The following is a 25,491-nucleotide window of genomic DNA, read 5'->3' on the forward strand; positions in this document are numbered from 1 at the left end:
CTTTAGGAAAGTGAGGGGGATAAGTAAGACAAAAAATCATACACGATAAAAAAAATCCAGGAGAAAAAGCGTGCAGCCAAAGCAGACAGAAAAGGAAATCAAAATCATGCAGGTCTCGAAGACAAGAAACATAAAACGTGCACGTCTGATACCGCCCCCACCCGTCCGTCCCTAAGTTCTCCTACGCCCGTGGTACACCATTCGCGATAATCTGAATACAGGTGGCTGTGCGCCATAGAAGAGACATCGAGTGGGGTTTAGGGTGAAGACAGGGAAAGAAGACAGCGCATGCATCCCTCGTTTACTAGTTCTCCTTTTCACATGCGTTTTTTTAATCTTCCTGAAGGGTTAAGGGCTGTTCACTGGATGCATGCATGAATGAATGGATGAATTATGGTTTAAATAAGTATATTGGTAAACATTAGAAAATACTGCAATTCAGACACAACATTGCGCATTTATTTGATAACTATGTGTTATATAAAAGTTCATAATTAAAACGCATGGGTGAGACAGCAAGAGAGTATAAAACCAAACAATATAAACATTTGTAAAATATCTCTTTTATGTATTTGCATGTATCCACGAATCATAGGCAGGACAGGAAGAGTCTGTCAACCGCCATTTCGTCATTCTCTAGCAAAATACCACGTGCGAGAAAGCACCCATTTTCATCGGCTGATTTGGGGAAGCCATTGCGATAATTTCGATCGAAATTGACAAATAGCGTATAAGCCTTTGCTTTCACTTGAATATTTTGAAATTTTGACAAATTTTGGATAAGAACAATAACAAAGGTGTTTTCGTCTGGACGAGATGTATTACGGATAGGCTGTGCTGGTCCCTTTAAAATCGCGTGTTTTGGTCTTGACGAGATGTATTACGGATAGGCTGTGCTGTTTCCTTTAAAATCGTGTGTTTGGTTTTGACGAGATGTTTAACGGATAGACTGTGCTGGCCCCTTTAAAACCGCGTGTTTTGGTCTGGACGAGATGTTTCACGGATAGGCTGTGCTGGTCCCTTTAAAATTGGAACTTGACCTTGACGAGATGTTTCACGGATAGACTGTGCTGGCCCCTTTAAAACAGCGTGTTTTGGTCTGGACGAGATGTATTACGGATAGGCTGTGCTTGTCCCTTTAAAATAGCGTGTTTTGGTCTGGACGAGATGTTTCACGGATAGGCTGTGCTGGTCCCTTTACTATCGCGTGTTTTGGTCTTGACGAGATGTTTCACGGATAGGCTGTGCTGGTCCCTCTAAAATAACGTGTTTTGGTCTTGACGAGATGTTTTACGGATAGGCTGTGCTGGTCCCTTTAAATTTTGTACTTGACCTTGACGAGATGTTTCACGGATAGGGTAAGCTGGCCCCTTTAAAACCGCGTGTTTGGTCTTGGGGGAGCCATCAGTCCAAGGGCAGGCCGTGAACCGGAAGTACTACCACCGGAAGTATTGCCACCTCTCCTTACTCCGCCTCGAGGCCTTTTATTCTTGTACTGGAATTTGGATAACCCACTCGTAGATGAAGATGGTTTCGATCTAAAATAACCAAGCGCATAAATAATCAACAAATGGTGAGATGTTTTTTTTTTCTTGTAAAGTTAAACAAAAACCGATAAAAATACGAATGTGGGTGGGTGGAAAATGCATTTTTTTATTTTTTGAGTCCCCCTCTCCCCTGAGGGCCTGATACTCAGGCTACATTTTTTTGCAAATATTGTACCAAATCAAAGTTGCCAAAATATCTATCGGATTTTTTTTTTAAACTTTACAAGATCTCTTACTTTACCCTTCATTATCGTCATGGCTACAATAACTTATTCTAGATAGAAGGAGACCCCATCAAGATCCCATCGGGATATTTCTCCTCCTCCCCCCACCCCCTGGGCCGGGTTCCTAGAAAGCAAGTTAACGCAAACACCAAGGGATGAATACCTTTTTTATCCAACCAAATGTCGTATTTATCCCTGGGTTAAAGCTAACCTGCTTTCTACGAACCTTCATTTGACTTCCTCAATATAATTTTGATGCTATTGAATCCTTCCAAGACCATCACCCTTTCCTGTCCTCCTCACGCCTAGAATACAGCCCCTTCCCACTGTCTTCTTCCCTTTCTCAGACAAATGCTTGTTACCTGGCAGACGTCCTGGCACTTTTCCTTCCTGCGGTTGAAGCAGCTCCTGCCTGCCAGTAAGGAGACTGGCCATCATCGTCCAGGAAGCTGCCCTGGTCAGTAGTATCAACCTGGGCGTCTTCATTAGCACCTGTCTTTCTCTTGCGCTTACTGGTCTTACCACCTGTGCTTTTAGGTCTTTCACTTCGGACCGGAAATGGGTCCAGCTGTAAGGAAATCAAAGGCAGTGCTGTTAAAAGGTGTAAGACCCGCCCGTGACCATAACTTTAGACGGTGCTGGTCATTCCTCTCAGAATTTCCCTTAATCATAAAAACGTACACAGACACGGCAGATGCTGTTTGTTTAGCAGCGTATAGTTTTACACTGGCTATAAGACCTTGGACATACCCGCTGATTACAATAACAACCGTGTAATATAAAATATCTGTCTGGGATCTATTGCTGTCCATTGTCGAGCAGGCTGCAACTAGTACGATTCTATAGTTTGCCTGCGATAATATTTCACTTCGCAACGGCCTGATTGACAAGGATAAACAAAGTTTTGTTTTTGTTTCGAAACGGCCAGCTCAGCCTGCAGGCCGTCGCATCCTTTGATCTTCTGCCCGCCGAGGACAAATTTTTGTCCACTGTCTATTCGTGTCCGCACTTGTCTTTGGTCATAACCTGAAAGGTCCTGTCAACAACTATCCCTGTACAAACAGCTAAAATTACTAGTGCGGATTGGCCCTTATAAACTGACGAGCTAACATACTGGGCCGCCTGTGATTCATAAACTACATACAGCAGTATTAGTGTAGTCTCGCCTATTTTTTCGGGACATTGAAAACTGTCTTAATGTCGATAATTGTTTTTTTATTCACTTTAATAATATGCTACCATTTGTTTATTCTAAAATATCATTTACAAATTTTGTTTATATCCTAGAAATCTTGAGAATCCAGAGAATTTTTTTCCAGGGGGGCAGCAACTTTACCATCCTCATCCTCATAATTTTTTTTTACAAATGTCATTACTATAATACTCGTGCTAATGCACTATTTTGAATCCCGTAGCCCTCTGTCATTGAGGCTGTCACAAAACAGCTTAATTAACTTGCCTAGTAAATGCAAGCAAGTAACAGATTCATGATTTGCGGAAAGGAGAGTTCTCTGGGAGAAGCAGTGACCAGCCCTGGAATGACTGGATAGAAGGTCTGTCTGCCTGGACTTCCTGGTGGACAGTGAACCCCAACATGCCTGCAACCAGTGCTGCCGTGTCTTCCTCACCACCAGGCGCGGTGAAGATGAGTGGTACTGTCACCAGACCCCCAGGAAGGGATGACTCCATCAAACAGCTCCCTGGTTTGACCAGGAAGTCCATGAGCCAGCCTTCCCACCCTGTAGTTTGTCCAGATCGATAAGCCTTCTTCCAGCTCAGGATATGGCTCCACCATTTCTTGTCTGGATACCCTTTGTACGTGGCCAGTAATTTCTCAAAAATTGCCTCAACAGTGCCCCACCAGTTCTTCAGCTGCAGCACTTCTTCTATCGGGTCTAGCTGCCTCCGTAGCTCTTTGGCCTTGGTGAGCAGTCTCGCCCAATCCTCCTCGGTCCCGAGCATCTCGATGGCAGGTATACCGCATCTTGTCACGCATTTGAACTCGAAGAACTCTTGCACAGAGGACATCAGGGTCACTTGGGATACGATTCTCTGGACCTTTGTTGTGGAAGAGAAATCAGCGGTCATGGTGTCCACATAGCCAGGGACTTTTATATTTTCGTCTATTAGCTTAGACATTTCGCCAAAGAACCAATCATAATCGATGCCATAGATACTTAGAGTCGGGACTGAGACTTCTAAAGTCTTCTTGCCTTCGTGACTAACAAACATATCACGGACCGCTTGATTCTTAGAGTTATCATCGATGGCATTGGCAACTTTTTTTATCACTGTAAACCACCAGTCCTCAGGGGAGGTCCTCAGATTCCAATGCATATTGTACGCCGTCACAATTGCGGAGAAGATCCCAACATCATTGGTGACAATGATGGGGTCTTGGGAGCCGAGAGTGGCTACCCGATCGCCTACATTCAGTCTTTCCGGAAGCTCCGACGCACCACCAGGCCTAAACATAAACCTCTTAGCCTCCTTCTCCTCCATTATCTTTGCTTTTTGCGCGAGGATTTCGAATGCCTTTCCCTCTTCAAAATTCTTCAGGCCTTTAGTGTCTCTGTGTTCTAATTTTAGACCGTCTGCAAGAGGAATTCGGGTAAACATTCCACCACCAGCAGAACTCTCTACGCTGGCAACAGACTGTTGACTCCCCATAGTTGAACAACAACGCCGCTTGGATACAAATAATTCGAAGCAGAGTTTGTCGACTCAAATAAACTCAAATGAGCCCACTTTCTAGTGAAAAGAACTACGTAATTCTAGTAAAATGGCTTACGAAATCTTGGTCCGAATTTTTTCGGCATTCTGATATCTGCTGTGTCATAAGGGCATCTGTATCGCTAATGCTTCCGTCACGCAATCCTCTCGTAGCATTCAACAGTGCCACAAGGAAATGAGCAAATGCTTCCGTCACGCAATCCTCTCGTGGCATTCAACAGTGACACAAGAGAATGAGCAAATGCTTTCGTTGCGCAAAACTTTCGAGTCAATCTATGATCAAAATGCGACTACCGTACCTTAGGGATGCCAACAATAATTAAAGTAAAACTAGAAAAAGAGTTTTCCAGCCGAACGATTCCCCTCTTTTCCACAATTACCAACATCCCTAACTTTTTTAGTTATGATTTTTGAATCAGTTCGTAAGCTTTTATGTAGATTTATCTATATTCAAACTATGACAAATGTTCTAAATTGCAAGCTCCACTATTTAATGTGAAACGCGAATTTTCATTATTTGTTGAGACATCACTTAGTCATGATTGCTATTTTTATTCAATATATACATGCGATGATAATGTAAATGATTATGCCATTATAAGAAATTATATCATAAGTGACTGCGATTTCTTATGTATCCGATGTAGAAAATAAAGATTAGTCCACATTAGATGAGAGGTGGTCGTATTCAATACTAGTATTGGCTAAAGGGACTACAGACAATTAAGTAGATGATTTTCTCTTTTGTTCTTACAAAGGGCTAGCGCTCAAAACGTCAGCAAAACTACTATGTTTTCACAGAGTCGTATAAGTGCCCATATCACTTTTGTGTTGATTATTTTCCTCGTCTTATCAAATGAATTGGTCGCTAATTCATGTATTCCAAACTTAACGCTTCATGCGCTATGGTGAGGCAAGAAGTCGGACAATGTCATAGCTATCCTAGAGGCCGGTTTAAAAAGCCAACGCTTGTTTTCGTGTGAATCCTAGTTGAACAAAGAAGGCAAGCATAACACAACATACCCCCCCCCCCCCCCCCCCCCCCCCACACACACACACACACATCTAAATACACACCTTAAATCGATCGTTGACAAGCGCCATGCCGTTCGGCCCCAGCACAGCGTAACACAACACATTGTCGTGGAAGCCCGTGACCATCTTCTCTCTTAGTACGTCCTTCATAACGAGCATGCGCGCTAGGCGCTCCGCGTCGTTCCGGTGGAAGTCCCTTCCCATGCCGTACAGCGCACACGTGTCGTGACCTTCCTGGGTCACTCGGGCGTTAGTAGAGCCCTGGAACAGAATAGGAGATGAATCATGCTATAATATTATAGGGGCTAACCCTGAAAGAGAATAGGAGATAAACTTTGCTATAATATTATAGGGGCTAACCTTGAAAGAGAATAGGAGATGAACCATGCTAATATTATAGGGGCTAAATCTGAAAGAGAATAGGAGATGAACCATGCTATAATATTATAGGGACTAACCCTGAAACAGAATAGGAGATGAACTTTGCTATAATATTATAGGGGCTAACCTTGAAAGAGAATAGGAGATGAACCATGCTATAATATTATAGGGGCTAACCTTGAAAGAGAATAGGAGATGAGCCATGCTATAATATTATAGGGGCTAACCCTGAAACAGAATAGGAGATGAACCATGCTATAATATTATAGGGGCTAACCCTGAAACAGAATAGGAGATGAACCATGCTATAATATTATAGGGGCTAACCCTAAAACAGAATAGGAGATGAACCATGCTATAATATTATAGGGACTAACCCTGAAACAGAATAGGAGATGAACTTTGCTATAATATTATAGGGGCTAACCCTGAAACAGAATAGGAGATGAACCATGCTATAATATTATAGGGGCTAACCCTAAAACAGAATAGGAGATGAACCTTGCTAAAATATTATAGGGGCTAACCCTGAAACAGAATAGGAGATGAACCATGCTATAATATTATAGGGGCTAACCCTGAAACAGAATAGGAGATGAACCATGCTATAATATTATAGGGGCTAACCCTGAAACAGAATAGGGGATGAACCATGCTATAATATTATAGGGGCTAACCCTGAAACAGAATAGGAGATGAACCATGCTATAATATTATAGGGGCTAACCCTGAAACAGAATAGGAGATTAACCATGCTATAATATTATAGGGGCTAACCCTGAAACAGAATAGGAGATGAACCATGCTATAATATTATAGGGCTAACCCTGAAATAGAATAGGAGATGAACTATGCTATAATATTATAGGGGCTAACCCTGAAACAGAATAGGAGATGAACTATGCTATAATATTATAGGGGCTAACCCTGAAAGAGTATAGGAGATAAACCATGCTATAATATTTTAGGGGCTAACCCTGAAAGAGTATAGGATAGGGGATAAACTATGCCATACTATTATCGGGCTAACCCTGAAAGAGTATAGGATGGGAGATAAACTATGCCATACTATTATCGGGCTAACCCTGTAAGAGAATAGGATGGGAGATAAACTATGCCATACTATTATCGGGCTAACCCTGAAAGAGAATTTCCCTGCTCGCAGAGGCCTCTTTCCTCTGTATTTCGCTGGGCTTGAGTTCGCGAGGAAAAGATACCTCTGCCATGGGTCGAAACTGTTTCTGTTGCGCATGCGTGAGCGTTAATAAGCGACCGACGTGCCAAAACCCGTACCATCGCGCGAAAGCTGTCAATATGCTAATATGCTTTGCATGGGTTTAGTCGGAAATCATGAATCAAACTCCGGTTAGTTCTTCTTTTCGAAAAAAGAAAACAACTGTTCAATTTCAATCACCTAAAACGTCACTAAAAAGATTGAACAATAAACGCAGCAAAGACGAGTTTTGTCTTGTTTGTGGGATTAATTTCAAGACATCTGGGCAGGCGAGTTTCTTCAATGTAGATATCGCACAGTTGGATTCGAAGAAAATGTTACAAAACTTTTTGGTAAACTTAGATCAGCTATTCCCAGAAGAATATGCAAAACCTGTAAACGGAAGATTGACTCGTTAGTCAAAAGAGAGAAAATTCTGAATGAAGATAAGGCATTGAATGGCTTCTTTTATGATTCGTCGCGTGATATTTTTATGGAGGACGCCGTTTCGAATGCGGGCTTATTATCCCGCAGCGGATATACGTTTCATGTATGCGCTAGTCATTGTGGGCTCAAATAGTGGCCAATAATTAATGAACGGAGCATGCGCTCTGGATCTCGTCCACGATCGTGGACGGCGGTTTGATCAAACGAACTTGCGACCCATGGCAGAGGTATCTTTTCCTAGCGAACTCCAGCCCAGCGAAATACAGAGAAAAGAGGCCTCTGCTAGCAGGGAAAAAGAGAATAGGATGGGAGATAAACTATGCCATACTATTATCGGGGCTGAATACAGTTTCAAGATCCTTTAATTGCATTTTGTATGAAAATTGGAAAAAAACCTTCCGGCATTTAGTTATTGCTACATTCATGATTATATCAAGGAACGTATTGAGTGGAAGTATTTATTGCTACCTTGAAGATATCCACAAAGTGATTGAGCGGGAACTTGACGTTCTTGGGTCGTTGCCACTGGCTGTTGTTGTCGTGAACGACTCGGTTGACGGTGCGCACAAAAGCCTTGGCCTCGGCCATGATGTCTCGGTTTGTGTGACTCACCGCGTTCTGGCAATTATCGCATACGGTTTGCGGGTCCGCTTGACACATGGATCTATATGGATGACAAGCAAGGAGTGGTGTTAACACTGTTCATGTACCTATAGGGCTGACAAGGAAAAAGTGGTGTCTACACTGTTGGTGTCGTACCGTACCTGTTGAAGTCTGTCTAGCCACATGCTGGTGTCGTACCGTACCTGTTAAACTCTGTCTCGCTATATGTTTGTGTCATAGCGTAACTGTTGAACTCTGTCTCGCCACATGTTGGTGTCATACAGTACCGGTTGAACTCTGTCTCACCACATGTTGGTGTCATACAGTACCGGTTGAACTCTGTCTCGCTATATGTTGGTGGCGTATCGCACCTGTTGAACTCTGTCTCGCTATATTTTGGTGTCGTACCGTACCTGTTGAACTCTGTCTCGCTATATGTTGGTGGCGTATTGTACCTGTTAAAATCTGTCTCGCCAAAGTAATGAAGCAGCTGTACTCGTCGGCACTCAGTGGAGTTCTCACTAAACTGGACAACGCGGTACAGGTTATCCATATGTACGTCCTTTGTCGCTTTGTCCCCCTCGATCATTCTAATAACAAGAAATACCAGCACTGCATTAGAGAACTTTGGCCTCGTCACTGTTATCATCAATGAATAAGAGAGCATACTCTACCTTCTTATCCTGTGCATGTCACCGTAGGAATAGTACAGGATGCACTCGGCCTTCTTGCCATCCCTGCCCGCTCGCCCGCACTCCTGGTAGTAGCCCTCAAGGGACTTAGGCATGGAGTAGTGGATCACGTAACGAACGTCGCCCTTGTCTATACCCATGCCGAACGCTATCGTGGCACACACCACCTGAAAAGAATCAGGCTATCATCCCATATCCACCGTTACCCTTGTCTATACCAATACCAATCATCCCATATCCACCGTTACCCTTGTCTATACCCATGTCTATCATCCCATATCCACCGTTACCCTTGTCTATACCCATGCCGAACGCTATCGTGGCACACACCACCTGAAAAGAATCAGGATATCATCCCATAGCCACCGTTACCCTTGTCTATACCCATGTCTATCATCCCATATCCACCGTTACCCTTGTCTATACCAATACCAATCATCCCATATCCACCGTTACCCTTGTCTATACCAATACCTTTCATCCCATATCCACCGTTACCCTTGTCTATACCAATACCTATCATCCCATATCCACCGTTACCCTTGTCTATACCAATACCTATCATCCCATATCCACCGTTACCCTTGTCTATACCCATGTCTATCATCCTATATTCACCGTTACCCTTGTCTATACCAATACCTATCATCCCGTATCCATCGTTACCCTTGTCTATACCCATGCCGAACGCTATCGTGGCACACACCACCTGAAAAGAATCAGGCTATCATCCCATATCCACCGTTACCCTTGTCTATACCAATACCTTTCATCCCATATCCACCGTTACCCTTGTCTATACCAATACCTATCATCCCATATTCATCGTTACCCTTGTCTATACCAATACCTTTCATCCCATATCCACCGTTACCCTTGTCTATACCAATACCTATCATCCCATATTCACTGTTACCCTTGTCTATACAAATACCTATCATCCCATATCCACCGTTACCCTTGTCTATACCAATACCTATCATCCCATATTCACCATTACCCTTGTCTATACCAATACCTATTATCCCATATCCACCGTTACCCTTGTCTATACCCATGTCTATCATCCCATATTCACCGTTACCCTTGTCTATACCAATACCTATCATCCCATATTCACCATTACCCTTGTCTATACCAATACCTATCATCCCATATTCACCGTTACCCTTGTCTATACCAATACCTATCATCCCATATTCACTGTTACCCTTGTCTATACCAATACCTATCATCCCATATCCACCGTTACCCTTGTCTATACCAATACCTATCATCCCATATCCACCGTTACCCTTGTCTATACCCATGTCTATCATCCCATATTCACCGTTACCCTTGTCTATACCAATACCTATAATCCCGTATCCACCGTTACCCTTGTCTATACCCATGCCGAACGCTATCGTGGCACACACCACCTGAAAAGAATCAGGCTATCATCCCATATCCACCGTTACCCTTGTCTATACCAATACCTTTCATCCCATATCCACCGTTACCCTTGTCTATACCAATACCTATCATCCCATATTCATCGTTACCCTTGTCTATACCAATACCTTTCATCCCATATCCACCGTTACCCTTGTCTATACCAATACCTATCATCCCATATTCACTGTTACCCTTGTCTATACAAATACCTATCATCCCATATCCACCGTTACCCTTGTCTATACCAATACCTATCATCCCATATTCACCATTACCCTTGTCTATACCAATACCTATTATCCCATATCCACCGTTACCCTTGTCTATACCCATGTCTATCATCCCATATTCACCGTTACCCTTGTCTATACCAATACCTATCATCCCATATTCACCATTACCCTTGTCTATACCAATACCTATCATCCCATATTCACCGTTACCCTTGTCTATACCAATACCTATCATCCCATATTCACTGTTACCCTTGTCTATACCAATACCTATCATCCCATATCCACCGTTACCCTTGTCTATACCAATACCTATCATACCATATCCACCGTTACCCTTGTCTATACCCATGTCTATCATCCCATATTCACCGTTACCCTTGTCTATACCAATACCTATCATCCCGTATCCACCGTTACCCTTGTCTATACCCATGCCGAACGCTATCGTGGCACACACCACCTGAAAAGAATCAGGCTATCATCCCATATCCACCGTTACCCTTGTCTATACCAATACCTATCATCCCATATTCACCGTTACCCTTGTCTATACCAATACCTATCATCCCATATCCACCGTTACCCTTGTCTATACCCATGTCTATCATCCCATATTCACCGTTACCCTTGTCTATACCAATACCTATCATCCCGTATCCATCGTTACCCTTGTCTATACCAATACCTATCATCCCATATTCACCGTTACCCTTGTCTATACCAATACCTATCATCCCATATCCACCGTTACCCTTGTCTATACCAATACCTATCATCCCATATCCACCGTTACCCTTGTCTATACCAATACCTATCATCCCATATCCACCGTTACCCCTGTCTATACCAATACCTATCATCCCATATTCACTGTTACTCTTGTCTATACCCATGCCGAACGCTATCGTGGCATCAGGTTAGCCCAGCCCATCAGGTTAGGCATCAGGTTAACCCATCATCCCGTATCCACCGTTACCCTTGTCTATACCAATACCTATCATACCATATCCACCGTTACCCTTGTCTATACCAATACCTATCATCCCATATCCACCGTTACCCCTGTCTATACCAATACCTATCATCCCATATTCACTGTTACTCTTGTCTATACCCATGCCGAACGCTATCGTGGCATCAGGTTAGCCCAGCCCATCAGGTTAGGCATCAGGTTAACCCATCATCCCGTATCCACCGTTACCCTTGTCTATACCAATACCTATCATCCCATATTCACTGTTACCCTTGTCTATACCAATACCTATCATCCCATATTCACTGTTACCCTTGTCTATACCAATACCTATCATCCCATATTCACTGTTACCCTTGTCTATACCAATACCTATCATCCCATATTCACTGTTACCCTTGTCTATACCAATACCTATCATCCCATATTCACTGTTACCCTTGTCTATACCAATACCTATCATCCCATATTCACTGTTACCCTTGTCTATAGCAATACCTATCATCCCATATCCACCGTTGCCCTTGTCTATACCCATGTCTATCACCCATACCCACCGTCATCCTTGTCTATACCCATGCCGAACGCTATCGTGGCACACGCCACATGAAAAGAATCAGGTTAGCCTATGATCCCGTATCTACCAGTACCCCCATCAATGCCTATCATCCCATATCCACCTTTACCCTCATCTATGCCTTTCATCCAATATCCACCGTTACCCCCATCTATCATCCCATATCCACCGTTATCCTCATATATGCCTTTCATCTCATATTTATCGTCACCCTTATCTATACCAATTCCTATCATCCCATATCCACCGTCACACTTAACGATACCCATGCCTATCAATTAACCCATATCCACCGTCACTTTTATTTATACCCATCCCAAACGCTATCTTTGCGCACAACACCAGAAAGGAATAAGGATAGCTCATTAACCCATATTCACCGTCACTCCCACATATGTATACCCATACCGAACACTATCACAAACTACCTGAAAGATTCAGTTTAGCTTATCAACCCAGATACCCACTAAGAATGCCCGAATTCACGAAAAATCCCTTAGTATCACCGAGGGTGCAGCAGTGCTGTGCTGATTGCACGTAATGTTGAACGATTCCGGACAATATGCATTTTTCACGTAGTAAGGCATATTACAAAAGCTAATCATCATTTCCGTATACCTGCACACGCCCTTGGATCCAGATCTCTTGGGTCTTGACCCGCTTCTCGTCATCCAGTCCCGCGTGGTAAGGGACGGCTCGTATGCCAGACGTACTGAGGCAGTCCGCCACTCGTTCACACTCTTTTCTAGGATCACAGAACACATCAGAGTTCTTTATGAAATAAACAGCAAGATATCAAACTGTTTTAAACACTTTATTTCATGTTCTTATATGTGTTCTTGCTTTAAGCATGTAAGTACCCCTTTAATAGACCCTCGCATGATAGAGCGTGACGTGAGGGTACCCACCCTAGACGATACCCGAAGCTTGAGGGAACTCACCTCGAAATACATTAGACGATTTCAGGCGTGAGGGTACTCACCTTGAAATACAGTAAAAGAATTCCAGGCATGAGGGAACTCACCTCGAAAGACAGTAGACGATTCCAGGCGTGAGGGTACTCACCTCGAAAGACAGTAGACGATTCCAGGCGTGAGGGTACTCACCTCGAAATACAGTAGACGATTCCAGGCGTGAGGGTACTCACCTCGAAACACAGTAGACGATTCCAGGCGTGAGGGTACTCACCTCGAAACACAGTAGACGATTCCAGGCGTGAGGGTACTCACCTCGAAAGACAGTAGACGATTCCAGGCGTGAGGGAGCTCACCTCGAAAGACAGTAGACGGTGCCCGAAGCGAAAGGGTACTTACCTCAACGGACAGTAGACAATGCAAGACACTTGAGTGAACTCACCTCGAAAGACAGTAGACAATGCCCTAGGGGAAAGAGTACTTACCTCAACGGACAGTAGACGATGCCCGAAGCGAAAGGGTACTTACCTCAACGGACAGTAGACAATGCTCGAGATTGTAACGTGATTGTACTCACCTCGAAAGACAGAAGACGATACCCGAGGCGTGAGGATGCTCACCTCAAGACAGCAGACGATGCCGGAGGCTCACCTCGAAAGACAGTAGATGATATCCGAGGCGTAAGAGTACCCATCTCAAAAGACAGAAGACGATGCCCGAGTTGTGAGGGTACTCACCTTGAAAGACAGTAGACGATGCCTGAGGCGTGAGGGTATTTGGATTTTATGAATTCAGTGATCTCCTCCACGATCGCTTTCTTTTTTGGCTTGACCTGGAACTGCAGGTTGGACCGATTGAAGCTCTGTGTGAACCTGTGAACGGAGCAAAGTCAAAACACGGTCCATAGAACCTGAAACACAATCACGGCATGGTTACAGAGTCAAATCATGTAAATAGTACAATGTTACCAATGAACACAAACAAGACAATAAAGTATCGTTTGCAGACTAAGGCAGTAAAGTACTTTCCCGGTCCCGACACTATGCTTCTTACCGTTTGCAGTTGTCCCCGTTCATTTTGAGCTGATTTTCTATATCCTGTCGCACCCGGGGCGTGGCCGTTGCCGTAAGCGCCATCACGGGAACTCCCGGGTACTTGTTCTTCACATCCGACAGCTTCTTGTAATCCGGCCGGAAGTCGTGACCCCACTGGCTGATGCAATGGGCTTCATCGATCACAAACCTGCATAAAGCAAACATTGTACTGAAACAAATTCACTGAGTAACGACTGCAGTCCATCCCGCATATTTTGGATTTTAAGCATCCTTTTTATAAGAACCTAATCTGCCTGGTGGGGAAAATAATTCAATTGTTTTGACAAAACTCTGATTTATGGTTGATAACAAGAAAGAAAAGACACATTTTCATAAATGTTTTGTGCATTGAATGCTGTAGTAAAATACAACATGGACTAATATTTTAATTCAGCATTGATTGCTGTTGTTATAGTGATTGTTATTGTTCGTTGTATACGAAAAAAATAAAAACCATTTAAGAACCTAACAGCCAAACGGACATGACCAAACAAGGCATACTCAATGAGCACTAGGCCTTAAACAAAGTAGCGACATGTAGTATGCGTCATGTCTCCTAAATGTTTTCTAGTCTAGCCACTTCCAAAAACATGAAGTGCGCGACGAATTTTGTAGAGCGCAACAAGAACATATTTCTCAACTATCCGAGAAACATTTGTTTGTCACTGCTACAAAATTTGTTGTGCGCTACAATGTCTCTCTGGAGACATGCATTCGACATGTATCTCGCAACATGTCGCGCTCGACACGTCGCCTAGTTTAGCCAGGCCTTTAGGGAGTTTGGTGGTGCTGGACACGTGACCTTGCGTCCTTGAGTCAATATAACGCTCTTATCACCTGTCGAGCAAGCCCCTGTTGTGCAGACTCTTGAGTACTGAGTGCAGCTTGCCGCTAGCTGACAGCTTCTCCGGGGTGATGTAGACCAGCTTGAGGCTTGGTTGCCTTAGCGACAGGTCTTGGTAGACAGAGCTCACGTGGCGATTAGCTTCAGCGCTAGTGACGTCACCTGATAGGTGGGTCGCGGGGACCTGGGTATGAAATATTGGTCAGCACGCTGGATACACGAGCTAGGATACAGTGCGCAGAAATACAGTGGAAATCTACGGTTAGAAAAAAAAAGGTTCTCGATCATACCAGAAAGATTTCCCTGGAGCTTACATTTATAAAAGAAGAAAAACCTGGGAAATTTGGCTACTGTTCTCGGGCCTATCAGAGGAGGCAAAAGACTGCTTCTCAAAATATACAATAATAAATTAACACGAGATGGGGCCTGCATTGACGTCAAATTATCAACTACGGGAAACCAGAAAAGTTCGCCTCTAGAACGAGCATCCGTGGTATTTCAGAAGAGATAAGAGATGCGTGCAGTGCGCGTACCCGCATGGAGTTGAGCCGCTGAACCTGATCCTGGATCAGAGACTTGAGCGGTGAGATCACAAACGTCACACCACGATTCATCAGGGCTGTCACCTGCCAATCAATCAAGCAGTCAGCCAATCAGGAAATCAGTCGCCATTCATTAAGTCAAAATATAACAATTAATCAGTCAGTAAATATATCAGCCAGCCAGTCAGTAGGAATCTCATAAAAACGTAGTTGATGTATCCTGCTAATAACACAGAAGAACTGGAAGTACACTCCATGTATACGAACCTGAGATGGCAGTAAACATAGCTTTGTTAGTGTCACATGTTGTAAAATGTCACATGTTGTAAAACTGTGCACATGATAGCAACCTAATTGAGTATACAAATTGATTATACACCTTTTTTCAATTGAAGTTGTCGGTGCAAATGACGAATGGCAAATGGTAGTTGTAAGACAAATCGCGGCTTGTGGGTATAATTACCCCTAAGAGTAAAGAGAAGTAAACTAATCGCACGAGTTAGTCACATTTCCCTGCTTTCAGTTAAGTATGAGGAGTCCCTTGGTGATTTGGGATGGTAGCACTGCCATTTGCCATTTGCGCTGACAACGTACTTTGAATAGGTCTATATTTTTATAAACACTAAAATTTTATTCAGAACATCCTTAAGAACATTTTCAGCCTTGAAAAAAAAAAACGGCCTAGCCTCAACTGTAAATTATACGTTCTTTTAACAAAGAGTGTATTACGCTGTACCTGATAACACAGACTCTTGCCCCCGCCTGTGGGCATCAGCACAAAGCAGTTCTTTCTCATCATGGCGGCATTGATGACTTGCAGCTGGTTCGTCCGGAGGCTCCTGATGCAGAACACATCACGAAGGATCTTCCACATGTCCTTAGAATGTGGGTAATCGGTGCGACGCAACTCGGCTGCACAGTAAAGACATATTATTGGTTATCAGGGCTTTATTAAAAGGCTCCTGTTCAGAACACATCGCGGAGGATCTTCCACATGTCCTTAGAATGTGGGTAATCGGTGCGCCGCAATTCGGCTGTACAGTAAAGACTTTTTTTGGTCATCAGGGCTTTATTAAAAGGCTCCTGTTCAGAACACATCGCGGAGGATGTTCAACATGTCCTTAGAATGTGGGTAATCGGTGCGCCGAAACTCGGCTGTACAGTAAAGACTTTTTTTTGGTTATCAGTCTTTATCAAAAGGCTCCTGATGCAGAAAACATCGCGCAGGATCTTCCACATGTCCTTAGAGTGTGGGTAATCGGTGCGCAGCAAGTCGGCTGAACATATTGGTTATCAGGTCTTTATAAAAAGGAAACTGTTCAGGACATGCCTTATGAAGAAAATGCTGCGGGTTTGAAGCAGCATAGCCGGTGAAGGCCTCGAATTATTGGGAACACGATACAGAATCAGTAAGAAAACAATGGGGGGCACAGCCACGCCCCTACTGGTCATTTTCTTACAATTTTTGAAATGATTGGAGGGGCACGTGCCCCTAATGACCCACCCCCTGCTACGGACCCTAGCAGGATAACTTGAACTAAAAGGGCCCTTATGCATCGACGACCGCAAAGAGAACGCGACCAAAAACATTGCACTTAATCCTAAATTCTTGATAAAATAAACTCGTTTTTACAATTATAAAAAAGTAAAGATTAGAACAATGTAAGACAAGAACAATGAAAGTCTGGCTTACAGCACACAAGTACCTTGTCCTTGCTAGATCCAAAAAAAGATGGAAATTAGACAGAGTCCATCTCAAAGCGCATTTCTATTTGGGTAAGGTCCCTATAGAACTGAGCGCTAAGCATAAAAGTATTTTTGGGGGCCACGTTCACTTTTTGGTCACGCCGTCTTACGTAAGACCTAAAAATGGAGACTGTAAGTACACAATAAGGGCAGTCGCGTCGCTAGGGAGTGTTTCTGAGAAAGCACGCACACTCTCCTTATTGAAGGATAGTCAAATGCTATTCTTTTTCCATATGATACCTATCACTGCACACCCACTCAGCAAATCCGGAGTAAGCGGCTGAGGCCCTGTCCACACGTATACGGAATCGAATGAATCCGCAATATTTTCCGTAATCGAAAAGTTTCCCGTCCACATGAAGCGTAATCGTATCGTAATTAGCCGTCCACATGTATACGGCTTGTTTTATTCTCCGGTTGGAGACTGGGTACGATTTTGACGTCACCGTAATCAAAAAGTTACGGATTCAACCGTCCAAACGGATTCCGTAATCGAAAAGTTTCAGACTCGACCGTCAACACGTATACGGAATCGTAGCGTATTTAAAAAAAATTGCGGATTCGCCAGCGTAATCGTCGTATACTTGTAGACGATAGTCGTATCCGAAACGAAAATGTTGCGGATTCATTCGATTCCGTATACGTGTGGACGGGGTCTAAGGAAATGAAATGACTCACCGTCATCACCATCGTTTGGCACCGACGACTTGTGACGTGGCGCTGGTTTGCTTTGAGTCCCAAACAACGTTTGCTGTGAGCTAGACATTCCTCCATTCCGACCGCTCGACGAAAAGTTCAGACCGTTCGTATAGCCACTCGAAGCAGGCCTCGTTGTCGAGGTATTGAGTGGTTTCAGTGAAGATGACTGGAGCACTGATGACGGTCTTGTAGAACCCTTGCTCGGTCCTGTTAGGACTACAAGGTCATCGTCATCATCACTGTCCAATGAAAATCCATCCAAAGATGCCCCAGGGACGGAGCTGCAACTAATTCCTGTACTAGGATCATTTATCCTGGACAAAGGAGTGACCAGATTTTCACTTGTCAACGATGACCGAGAAGTTTTTGGAAACGAGTTATTCCTAGAATTCCAAGAGGTGCCATGGTTATCAATGTCAGTGAATGCCGGAGTACCCGTCGAATGGAAGCTTGAAAAACTTTGCCCTGATTTGTAACCAATTGGAGGGATTGTGCTAGCGTCGAAGAACCCATCGCCGCAGGGAGGTGATTTCATGGTGGGCGTGGCAGGTGCGAATGAGGGGATCCCTGTGGATGGGGTTTTTCCTTGGAGGGAGTCTCGGCCTTGGTTATGGCGATTAGTGGACACTAAAGGTGTGCTTGTGCTGTGAAAGGGTTGCGCAGCGAGTGTGGAGTCAACTTGGAAGCCATCTGTGGAAAGATGATAGACAGACAATGGTTGTTTATTTTCGAGTGATATGCCAATTACCACCAATGGTCTGAGATTATATTACCAGATGTTGCATTTGTTAGTGAGGTTAATTTAAAAATTAATACTGTTGTAGATATTGTTAGACCCAAATCAATCACAATTTAACGACATCACAGAATAGTGTGCTTCACTGAGGGCCTCCAGAGGGGTTAAACACGCAAATGACCCCAGACGAACATGCAGAATTCTCGGCACAAAGTTGAATAAAGATGTATACTTTGGAACTCTTGAGGTTAGACAAAAAGATTAATATATCTTAGCCTTGTTTTGTACCGTCTCTGCTATCTTGTATTGGCACCATTTCTCCACGCTCTCGTAACATTGTCCTGATATTAGATACCTTGGACAGCAGTCTGGCCCTACAGTTAAGGAAACAAAACATTCAGTCACAGTAGCGTTGCCTCTATCGTAAGCACCATTGATAACCAGGCTGTTTACACACCATATTGCACCAGTTGTTTTGCCAATATCAACTGAGCGAAGTCGATTAGCAAAGTTCTGGATGATTCCGGTGCTGTTTTGGATAGATATGTATAATGGACGCGTCACGCAAAAAAGGACCGCAAAATTATATATTGTATTGTTAAACTTTTTTTGAGTAAAACATTTGTAAGGACCCATTTATGCAAGGCTTAGAAAGTTAATGATAAAAATGTTTCTTGCCACGGTGGGAAAACCTCTAAACAGAGCAAATCAATAAGGTAATTTTAGTTTTGATTACTGATGTCCTGTGGTCCTCTTTTCGTTACGCATGCAATGACGTACCTTTCTTGCTCGATTTGGAGAAGGCGCTTTTGAACTGCTTCGAGCTGGTTCTTCAGAACCCGTGTAGATATCTAGACGAGATGAACACAAACTTTATACCTTTGGTTACCTCTTTTGCCATCCTAGTAGTTATAGAGAGCCCCTAGAATCCATTTGAATCAGCGCAACTGCAATCTCTTTGGCATTTCTCAAGGCAACAATAAACTATGTTTCTGAATGGTTATTTTGTAATATTTGTAAAAAATACAAAGCAAAATAGGCTGACAGAGTCCTTTAAAGAATGTTGACCAGCCACTCCTTTGTAATTGTTAAGTAAACAATTTAAAATACGACGGTTCATTCAAAATAACCATCCACGATTGAAGTCTGATACTTAATAGACGATATTTGATTGAAAGTTTCTCAGTGACTTCCTTGAATTGGCTTGTGGCATTGGATTTTTTGAGCTCCTTGGTATTGTATTGGAGCGTAAAATGGTGCGTGGTTTTGGCCTTACTAAAAAGGAAACCTGAAAACTTATGAAGAGTCAAATTTCCTGAAAAACAAGTGAAAAAAAAAACGAGTACCTACCTTCTTGGGTGAGTTCTCGTCCTCGCTACCAGGTGGTCTAACAGAACTAGGAACTTGAATATCTCTGTACATATAAAACAATCATTACTTATGGACTAGCCTATACTCTATAACATTCTAAGAATTATTCGACCACGATGGGACCTTTGCGTGGCACACGCAGGTGAACCTGATTTTCATAGGGTTTGTAGTTTACCGGAGGCTCTGCAGTTTACCAGAGGGTTTGCAGTTAAACACGACGAAAATCAACTAGTTGAGCGGTCAGAATGAATGAATGAATGAGTGAGTGAGTGAGTGAGTGAGTGAGTGAGTGAGTGAGTGAGTGAGTGAGTGAGTGAGTGAGTGAGTGAGTGAGTGAGTGAGTGAGTGAGTGAGTGAGTGAGTGAGTGAGTGAGTGAGTGAGTGAGTGAGTGAGTGAGTGAGTGAGTGAGTGAATGGCTAACTTAAATGATGGTACAGTAAACTGGTATACCTTTTTCTATACTCTTTGGACCTACACTCTTACAAACGAGTCAACTGATAGTACAACAACCTATCCTTGATAGTACAACATAGTAGTACCCAATTCCACACACGATCGGGTCGACTGTGATGGTACAACAACCTATCCTTGATAGTACAACATAGTAGTACCCAATTCCACACACGATCGGGTCGACCGATAGAACACAGTAGTATCATTTTCACCATTGGCCAACTATAGCATTCCTGTCAGAATGTTGTTTGGAATAAAAATAAATATGGAATAAGCGATGCTCCGTGTAGAAATTAGAAAGCAATGAAACGTTTGGCAAATTGAGAATAAACTTTCGTATTTCTTTGTCGATAAAGTTTGGATACATCTAAAAGAACATGTTTACTTCACGTTTGTGGAAGATATTAAACTAAAATCGACCTATTAAGACATGGTGAAAGAGTTTCCTTAAATTCAAAAGGATGTCTGTAATACAAAAGCAACTTTTCCATACCCAATTTGCTTGTATATGTTTTTTTTTTTTTTTGTCTAATAAGATCGTGAACTTACATGAATGCAAGGTCGTCTTCATGTGTCTCTCCTTGGTCCAAAGGAGAACGTGGCTCTGGAGACACAAACAGCTCATAATCCTCCCATACTGGGCTATCCGGAGGGATGTCATCATAGGCATCATCTGCGACATCGTTATGATGGCATTTATCATGATTCTCATCATCACCATCATTTCCAGTGTGATCCTCGATAGGCTTGCCAGCATCATTGTCAGGACTGGCAGGGTGATTTGGGTGATTTTCTTCAGGCTGGAGACAAATGTTTAATATGAGATATGTGTACAGACAGACAGTAAGATGGCAAAGGTAGAAGCAGAACGAGACAAACCTTAGAAAAGTGAGAAAAAGTGATATGGTGGTGCGAAAAAAGGCAAGACAATACACAACAACATAATGCTTACCTGGTCATCCAAGTTATCACTAATTCCAAACCCAAAAGTCCAATTGACCTCATCTTCCACCAAACTATCATCCTTCAAAGCATCCAGTGATGGGGCTGTGTTTGAAGTATCCGTACACTTGCCTTGAGATGGGGAGACAGCTGAGGCAGCATTCATCTAGGGAAGACAAGCCAGGCTTTTACTTACAATTTCAACATGCTTTAAACTACAGGGATAGGAGGAGAAAAACTAGTTGAAGACCACAAGTTTACTAGTCAACTCTTCACTAACAGCCACTCTGTTTTGCAACCATAAAAAAAAATTGTATTTCATTCATCTAGGACCACAACTCAAACATGCTAATTTTTATTATTTTTGATACAACCATCACAGCTTTTATTCTAATATATTGGCACAATATTTACCAAAACAATTACATGAATCAACCTTTTTATTTGATTTTTCCATTTTTTTTGTGAGTTGGCCGATGAACACCCATCCAAGCACTTACCTCCACCGTAGGTTTGAGACTTTGTCCATTTTCAAATTTTCTCTTTTTTGGCAGAGGGGATGCTAACAGTAACAATATACAGTAAATTAGGTTTCTAGCTCTCCCCTGCGCTTAATAATGAAGGGGCTTTTTACATATTTTTTTTCTATAGGTTTTTTGGCCCTCATAAAAGTTTTAGATGCTATAAAATAGTGCATCATACACTTGTCTCAATGTTAACAATAAGGCCTTGTACTCTTGGAGACTGTAGTGAGCTTTTAACATGAATTATTTTAAAGGCAGGGGAGGGGGAATTGCTGACCATTTGAAGAAAAAAAAAAGAAAGAAAACTTTTAATGCACAAGAATGTCTTTTTTTGTGAAGGCTTTTTTAAGGAAGAGATATAGTCTAAAATGTTGATAGATGCTTAAATTTATATTGTTTAATACTGTAGATAAATAATGCCTTGGGAGGTCTTCCTATGTAATTCTAGTGAAAGCGAGGCTATGACAGATCAGAGGTTCTTAACAGCCTGTAATGCTGTAACTTGGTAAGAAAAATGCTACAAAATAATTACAAGAAGGCTGTAAACAAACTTGGGCTTTTACAATCAAATTCTTCAGGAACCCCAAAATCAAGTAAATTGGCCCATTGTGGTAAACACAGAAACTAAACCCAGGCTTTAACCTTCAAATTCCACAGGATCCCCATACCCTAGATAATTGGCCCATTGTGGTAAACACAGAAACTAAACCCAGGCTTTAACCTTCAAATTCCACAGGATCCCCATACTCTAGATAATTGGCCCATTGTGGTAAACACAGAAACTAAACCCAGGCTTTAACCTTCAAATTTCACAGGATCCCCATACTCTAGATAATTGGCCCATTGTTGTAAACACAGAAACTAAACCCAGGCTTTAACCTTCAAATTCCACAGGATCCCCATACTCTAGATAATTGGCCCATTGTGGTAAACACAGAAACTAAACCCAGGCTTTAACCTTCAAATTCCACAGGATCCCCATACTCTAGATAATTGGCCCATTGTGGTAAACACAGAAACTAAACCCAGGCTTTAACCTTCAAATTCCACAGGATCCCCATACTCTAGATAATTGGCCCATTGTGGTAAACACAGAAACTAAACCCAGGCTTTAACCTTCAAATTTCACAGGATCCCCATACTCTAGATAATTGACCCATTGTTGTAAACACAGAAACTAAACCCAGGCTTTAACCTTCAAATTCCACAGGATCCCCATACTCTAGATAATTGGCCCATTGTGGTAAACACAGAAACTAAACCCAGGCTTTAACCTTCAAATTCCACAGGATCCCCATACTCTAGATAATTGGCCCATTGTGGTAAACACAGAAACTAAACCCAGGCTTTAACCTTCAAATTCCACAGGATCCCCATACTCTAGATAATTGGGCTATTGCCATAAACACAGAAACTAAACCCAGGCTTTTACCTTCATATTCCACAGGATCCCCATACTCTAGATAATTGGGCTATTGCCTTAAACACAGAAACTAAACCCAGGCTTTAACCTTCAAATTCCACAGGGTCCCCATACTCTAGATAATTGGGCTATTGCCATAAACACAGAAACTTACTAGTATCAAAATCAAAGTCGTCATCAGAATCCATGATCTCTGATTGGTCTGTTCCTGGCCAGGAAAGAGCTGACACAGATTTAATGGGCGCCTTTCCTTGAGCAGCCACACTGTAAAAAATACATATCTATTAGAAAATTGCCTTTTATTTCTCTGTGAAAAAGTGGAATATCCACTGTAGCCAAAGCTTGTCAAGAAGATAGTGATAAAACCTGGAAGAACCTAGTGATTTCCCTTGAGCAAAAATGATTTTAGTGGCACAACTGAATGTTAAAATGCCAAGCCAAGTAATATGACAGTCAGTATTTGAGAAAAATGAAAACAAATATTAATGTCATGTGTCAATTTCTCATACCTTAAGGATAATAGGGAATAAAGTTTAGAAATTAGAATGACAGAATACATTTGTGTAAATATATATCCTTACATGTTAGTCTTATGTAATTTTAGCATTTTATTATCTGTACCTGCTGGTGAATGGCGGGATATGTGCAACCGGGCGATGGAGGCCAGTATTGTTGCAAACTTTTGGTGCAACAATGGGCTAGACAAGAAAGAAAAGATTACTAAGAGAGAATTCATTAGAACTTGTTGCCACTAAATTCAGATTATGTGATGATTCCTTTGGGTGTATACTTTTATTCGTTTTCACAAATACCCATACTACTCATGCACTAGGTCTAGTGAGAAAAATTGTACAATTGTAACCACTCAAAGGTATCATAAGACGTGATTTAATTTGTGGGGCAATCAAAATTCTGGATATAACTTAAAGTATGTGAAACACATGAGATACAGTAATTATAAAAAGTTGAAACCTGATTTACAGTGGATAACAAGAAAGAAAACATGTAAACAATACTTACATTCAAAGGCGCAATGCCATTTCCCTTAGCGAAATATCCTAATAGGGTTTTGCTTCAAGAAAACAGAAATCGTTAGCAGTCGATAGTCTCAATCCATTGGACTCATTGCATTGCACAAACACCATTAACACTTGTAACACTTTTAGTTGCTTTCAGTGAGAATTAATATAGTAAAACAGTATAATCCTCGCTTTTAAACATTCAGAAAAAAAAACATAGGGAATATTCGCACCTTTTTGTTGAGTCCGGCTTGTTTTCTTTTCCTTTAGTGTTTGTTTTCCTGACAAGCTTTAGCGTCGCCATTTTGGATTAACGAGAGTGCTGGACACAGCGTTTTATTACTTTATTCAATGGCTAAAAACTAATCACGTCTATAAATACCACAGTAAAGCACGTCTAGCCCATATTTTCTGACTTTCTTTGGCGTAAAAGGCACGCAAGGGTTTAGTATTTTTTTAGTAATAAAAAGCTAAACTTCTAAATGTCCGCGAACAAAATTTGTAAAAACGCGGGCTTTCGTTCCCAGTCTCAAAATTGTTGTCACATTTTCGCTCCCACAGGAAACCCATGCACAAGTATACAAAACTTTTTGCAAGCGCGCATTTTACCCACCAAATCTAAATGCGGATGCAAGCAAATATGACTACCCACTCGTTTTGAAACGATAAATATTTTTCACGTGAGTGAGAGGCTCTGAGGCTGTCAAAAAAGTCTAATTTTCAGTAGAGACTGGGCCATTTTTATTTTTGGGACATTCTAAGGCTGAATATGTTTTTAACGATGTTCTTTAATTTTTGTGTATATATTAATAATACCCAATTAATTATTAGAAAGGGAATTACACTAATAATCAATAGCAATAATAAGGTTATTACTATGAGCACAATTTGATTCTGCACTGTAGAATGCGTTAGGACTAAAAACTGTATGTTCTGAAAATATGGTGGAAACTCAGGCTGGTAGATTTTATAAAAAAGGTTCTTATAAAAAAAAGTGTAATGGGAGATGTAAGTGGGAGATGGGGGGGGGCATGCAGGGTGCTGTTCCATGCATGGGACAGTTTTATTAAAAGAATGTTTATTAA

At 42.1% G+C, this 25,491-nt stretch overlaps 2 protein-coding genes across 4 annotated transcripts; both read right to left on the reverse strand.

Annotated features, from left to right (window-relative positions):
* Positions 1-437: 437 nt before the first annotated feature.
* LOC116605606 (Bloom syndrome protein homolog) lies at positions 438-24,931 on the reverse strand. Of its 3 annotated transcripts, XM_048727725.1 has the most exons (24): positions 24,640-24,931; positions 24,408-24,459; positions 24,009-24,085; positions 23,542-23,651; positions 21,941-22,002; positions 21,451-21,606; positions 21,048-21,298; positions 20,024-20,087; positions 19,454-19,524; positions 18,962-19,047; positions 17,917-18,627; positions 16,468-16,526; positions 16,229-16,345; positions 15,484-15,576; positions 14,944-15,134; positions 14,066-14,254; positions 13,750-13,884; positions 12,717-12,843; positions 8,858-9,042; positions 8,639-8,773; positions 8,049-8,244; positions 5,582-5,800; positions 2,134-2,339; positions 438-1,538 (listed from the first exon to the last, which is right to left on the reverse strand). In XM_048727725.1, the coding sequence occupies exons 1-24, from the start codon at positions 24,708-24,710 to the stop codon at positions 1,373-1,375; spliced, it is 3,729 nt and encodes a 1,242-aa protein (XP_048583682.1). In that variant the 5' UTR covers positions 24,711-24,931; the 3' UTR covers positions 438-1,372. The 3 variants fall into 3 exon arrangements, with proteins under 3 accessions (XP_048583682.1, XP_048583681.1, XP_048583683.1); XM_048727724.1 differs by lacking the exon at positions 16,468-16,526 and having other exon boundaries at positions 16,229-16,404; XM_048727726.1 differs by lacking the exons at positions 438-1,538; positions 2,134-2,339; positions 5,582-5,800; ... (2 more) ...; positions 8,858-9,042; positions 16,468-16,526 and adding an exon at positions 10,292-11,008 and having other exon boundaries at positions 16,229-16,404.
* On the reverse strand, positions 2,462-5,151 carry LOC5504581. The gene has a single exon (XM_001625447.3). The coding sequence runs from the start codon at positions 4,439-4,441 to the stop codon at positions 3,257-3,259; it is 1,185 nt and encodes a 394-aa protein (XP_001625497.2). The 5' UTR covers positions 4,442-5,151; the 3' UTR covers positions 2,462-3,256.
* Positions 24,932-25,491: the final 560 nt, after the last annotated feature.

This window comes from Nematostella vectensis, chromosome 5 (genome assembly GCF_932526225.1).
Source record: "Nematostella vectensis chromosome 5, jaNemVect1.1, whole genome shotgun sequence".
In the NCBI taxonomy this organism is placed as follows: Eukaryota; Metazoa; Cnidaria; class Anthozoa; order Actiniaria; family Edwardsiidae; genus Nematostella; species Nematostella vectensis.

Coding starts and splice junctions, on each gene's coding strand:
- LOC116605606 (XM_048727724.1), bottom strand. CDS start 24,710: ATGGCGACGCTAAAGCTTGTCAGGAAAACAAACACTAAAGGAAAAGAA. Junction 21,299..21,450: donor GTGATAACTTGGATGACCAG/GTAAGCATTATG, acceptor ATTTGTCTCCAG/CCTGAAGAAAATCACCCAAA. Junction 15,577..16,228: donor GCAAGAGTCTGTGTTATCAG/GTACAGCGTAAT, acceptor ATTGATTGGCAG/GTGACAGCCCTGATGAATCG.
- LOC5504581 (XM_001625447.3), bottom strand. CDS start 4,441: ATGGGGAGTCAACAGTCTGTTGCCAGCGTAGAGAGTTCTGCTGGTGGT.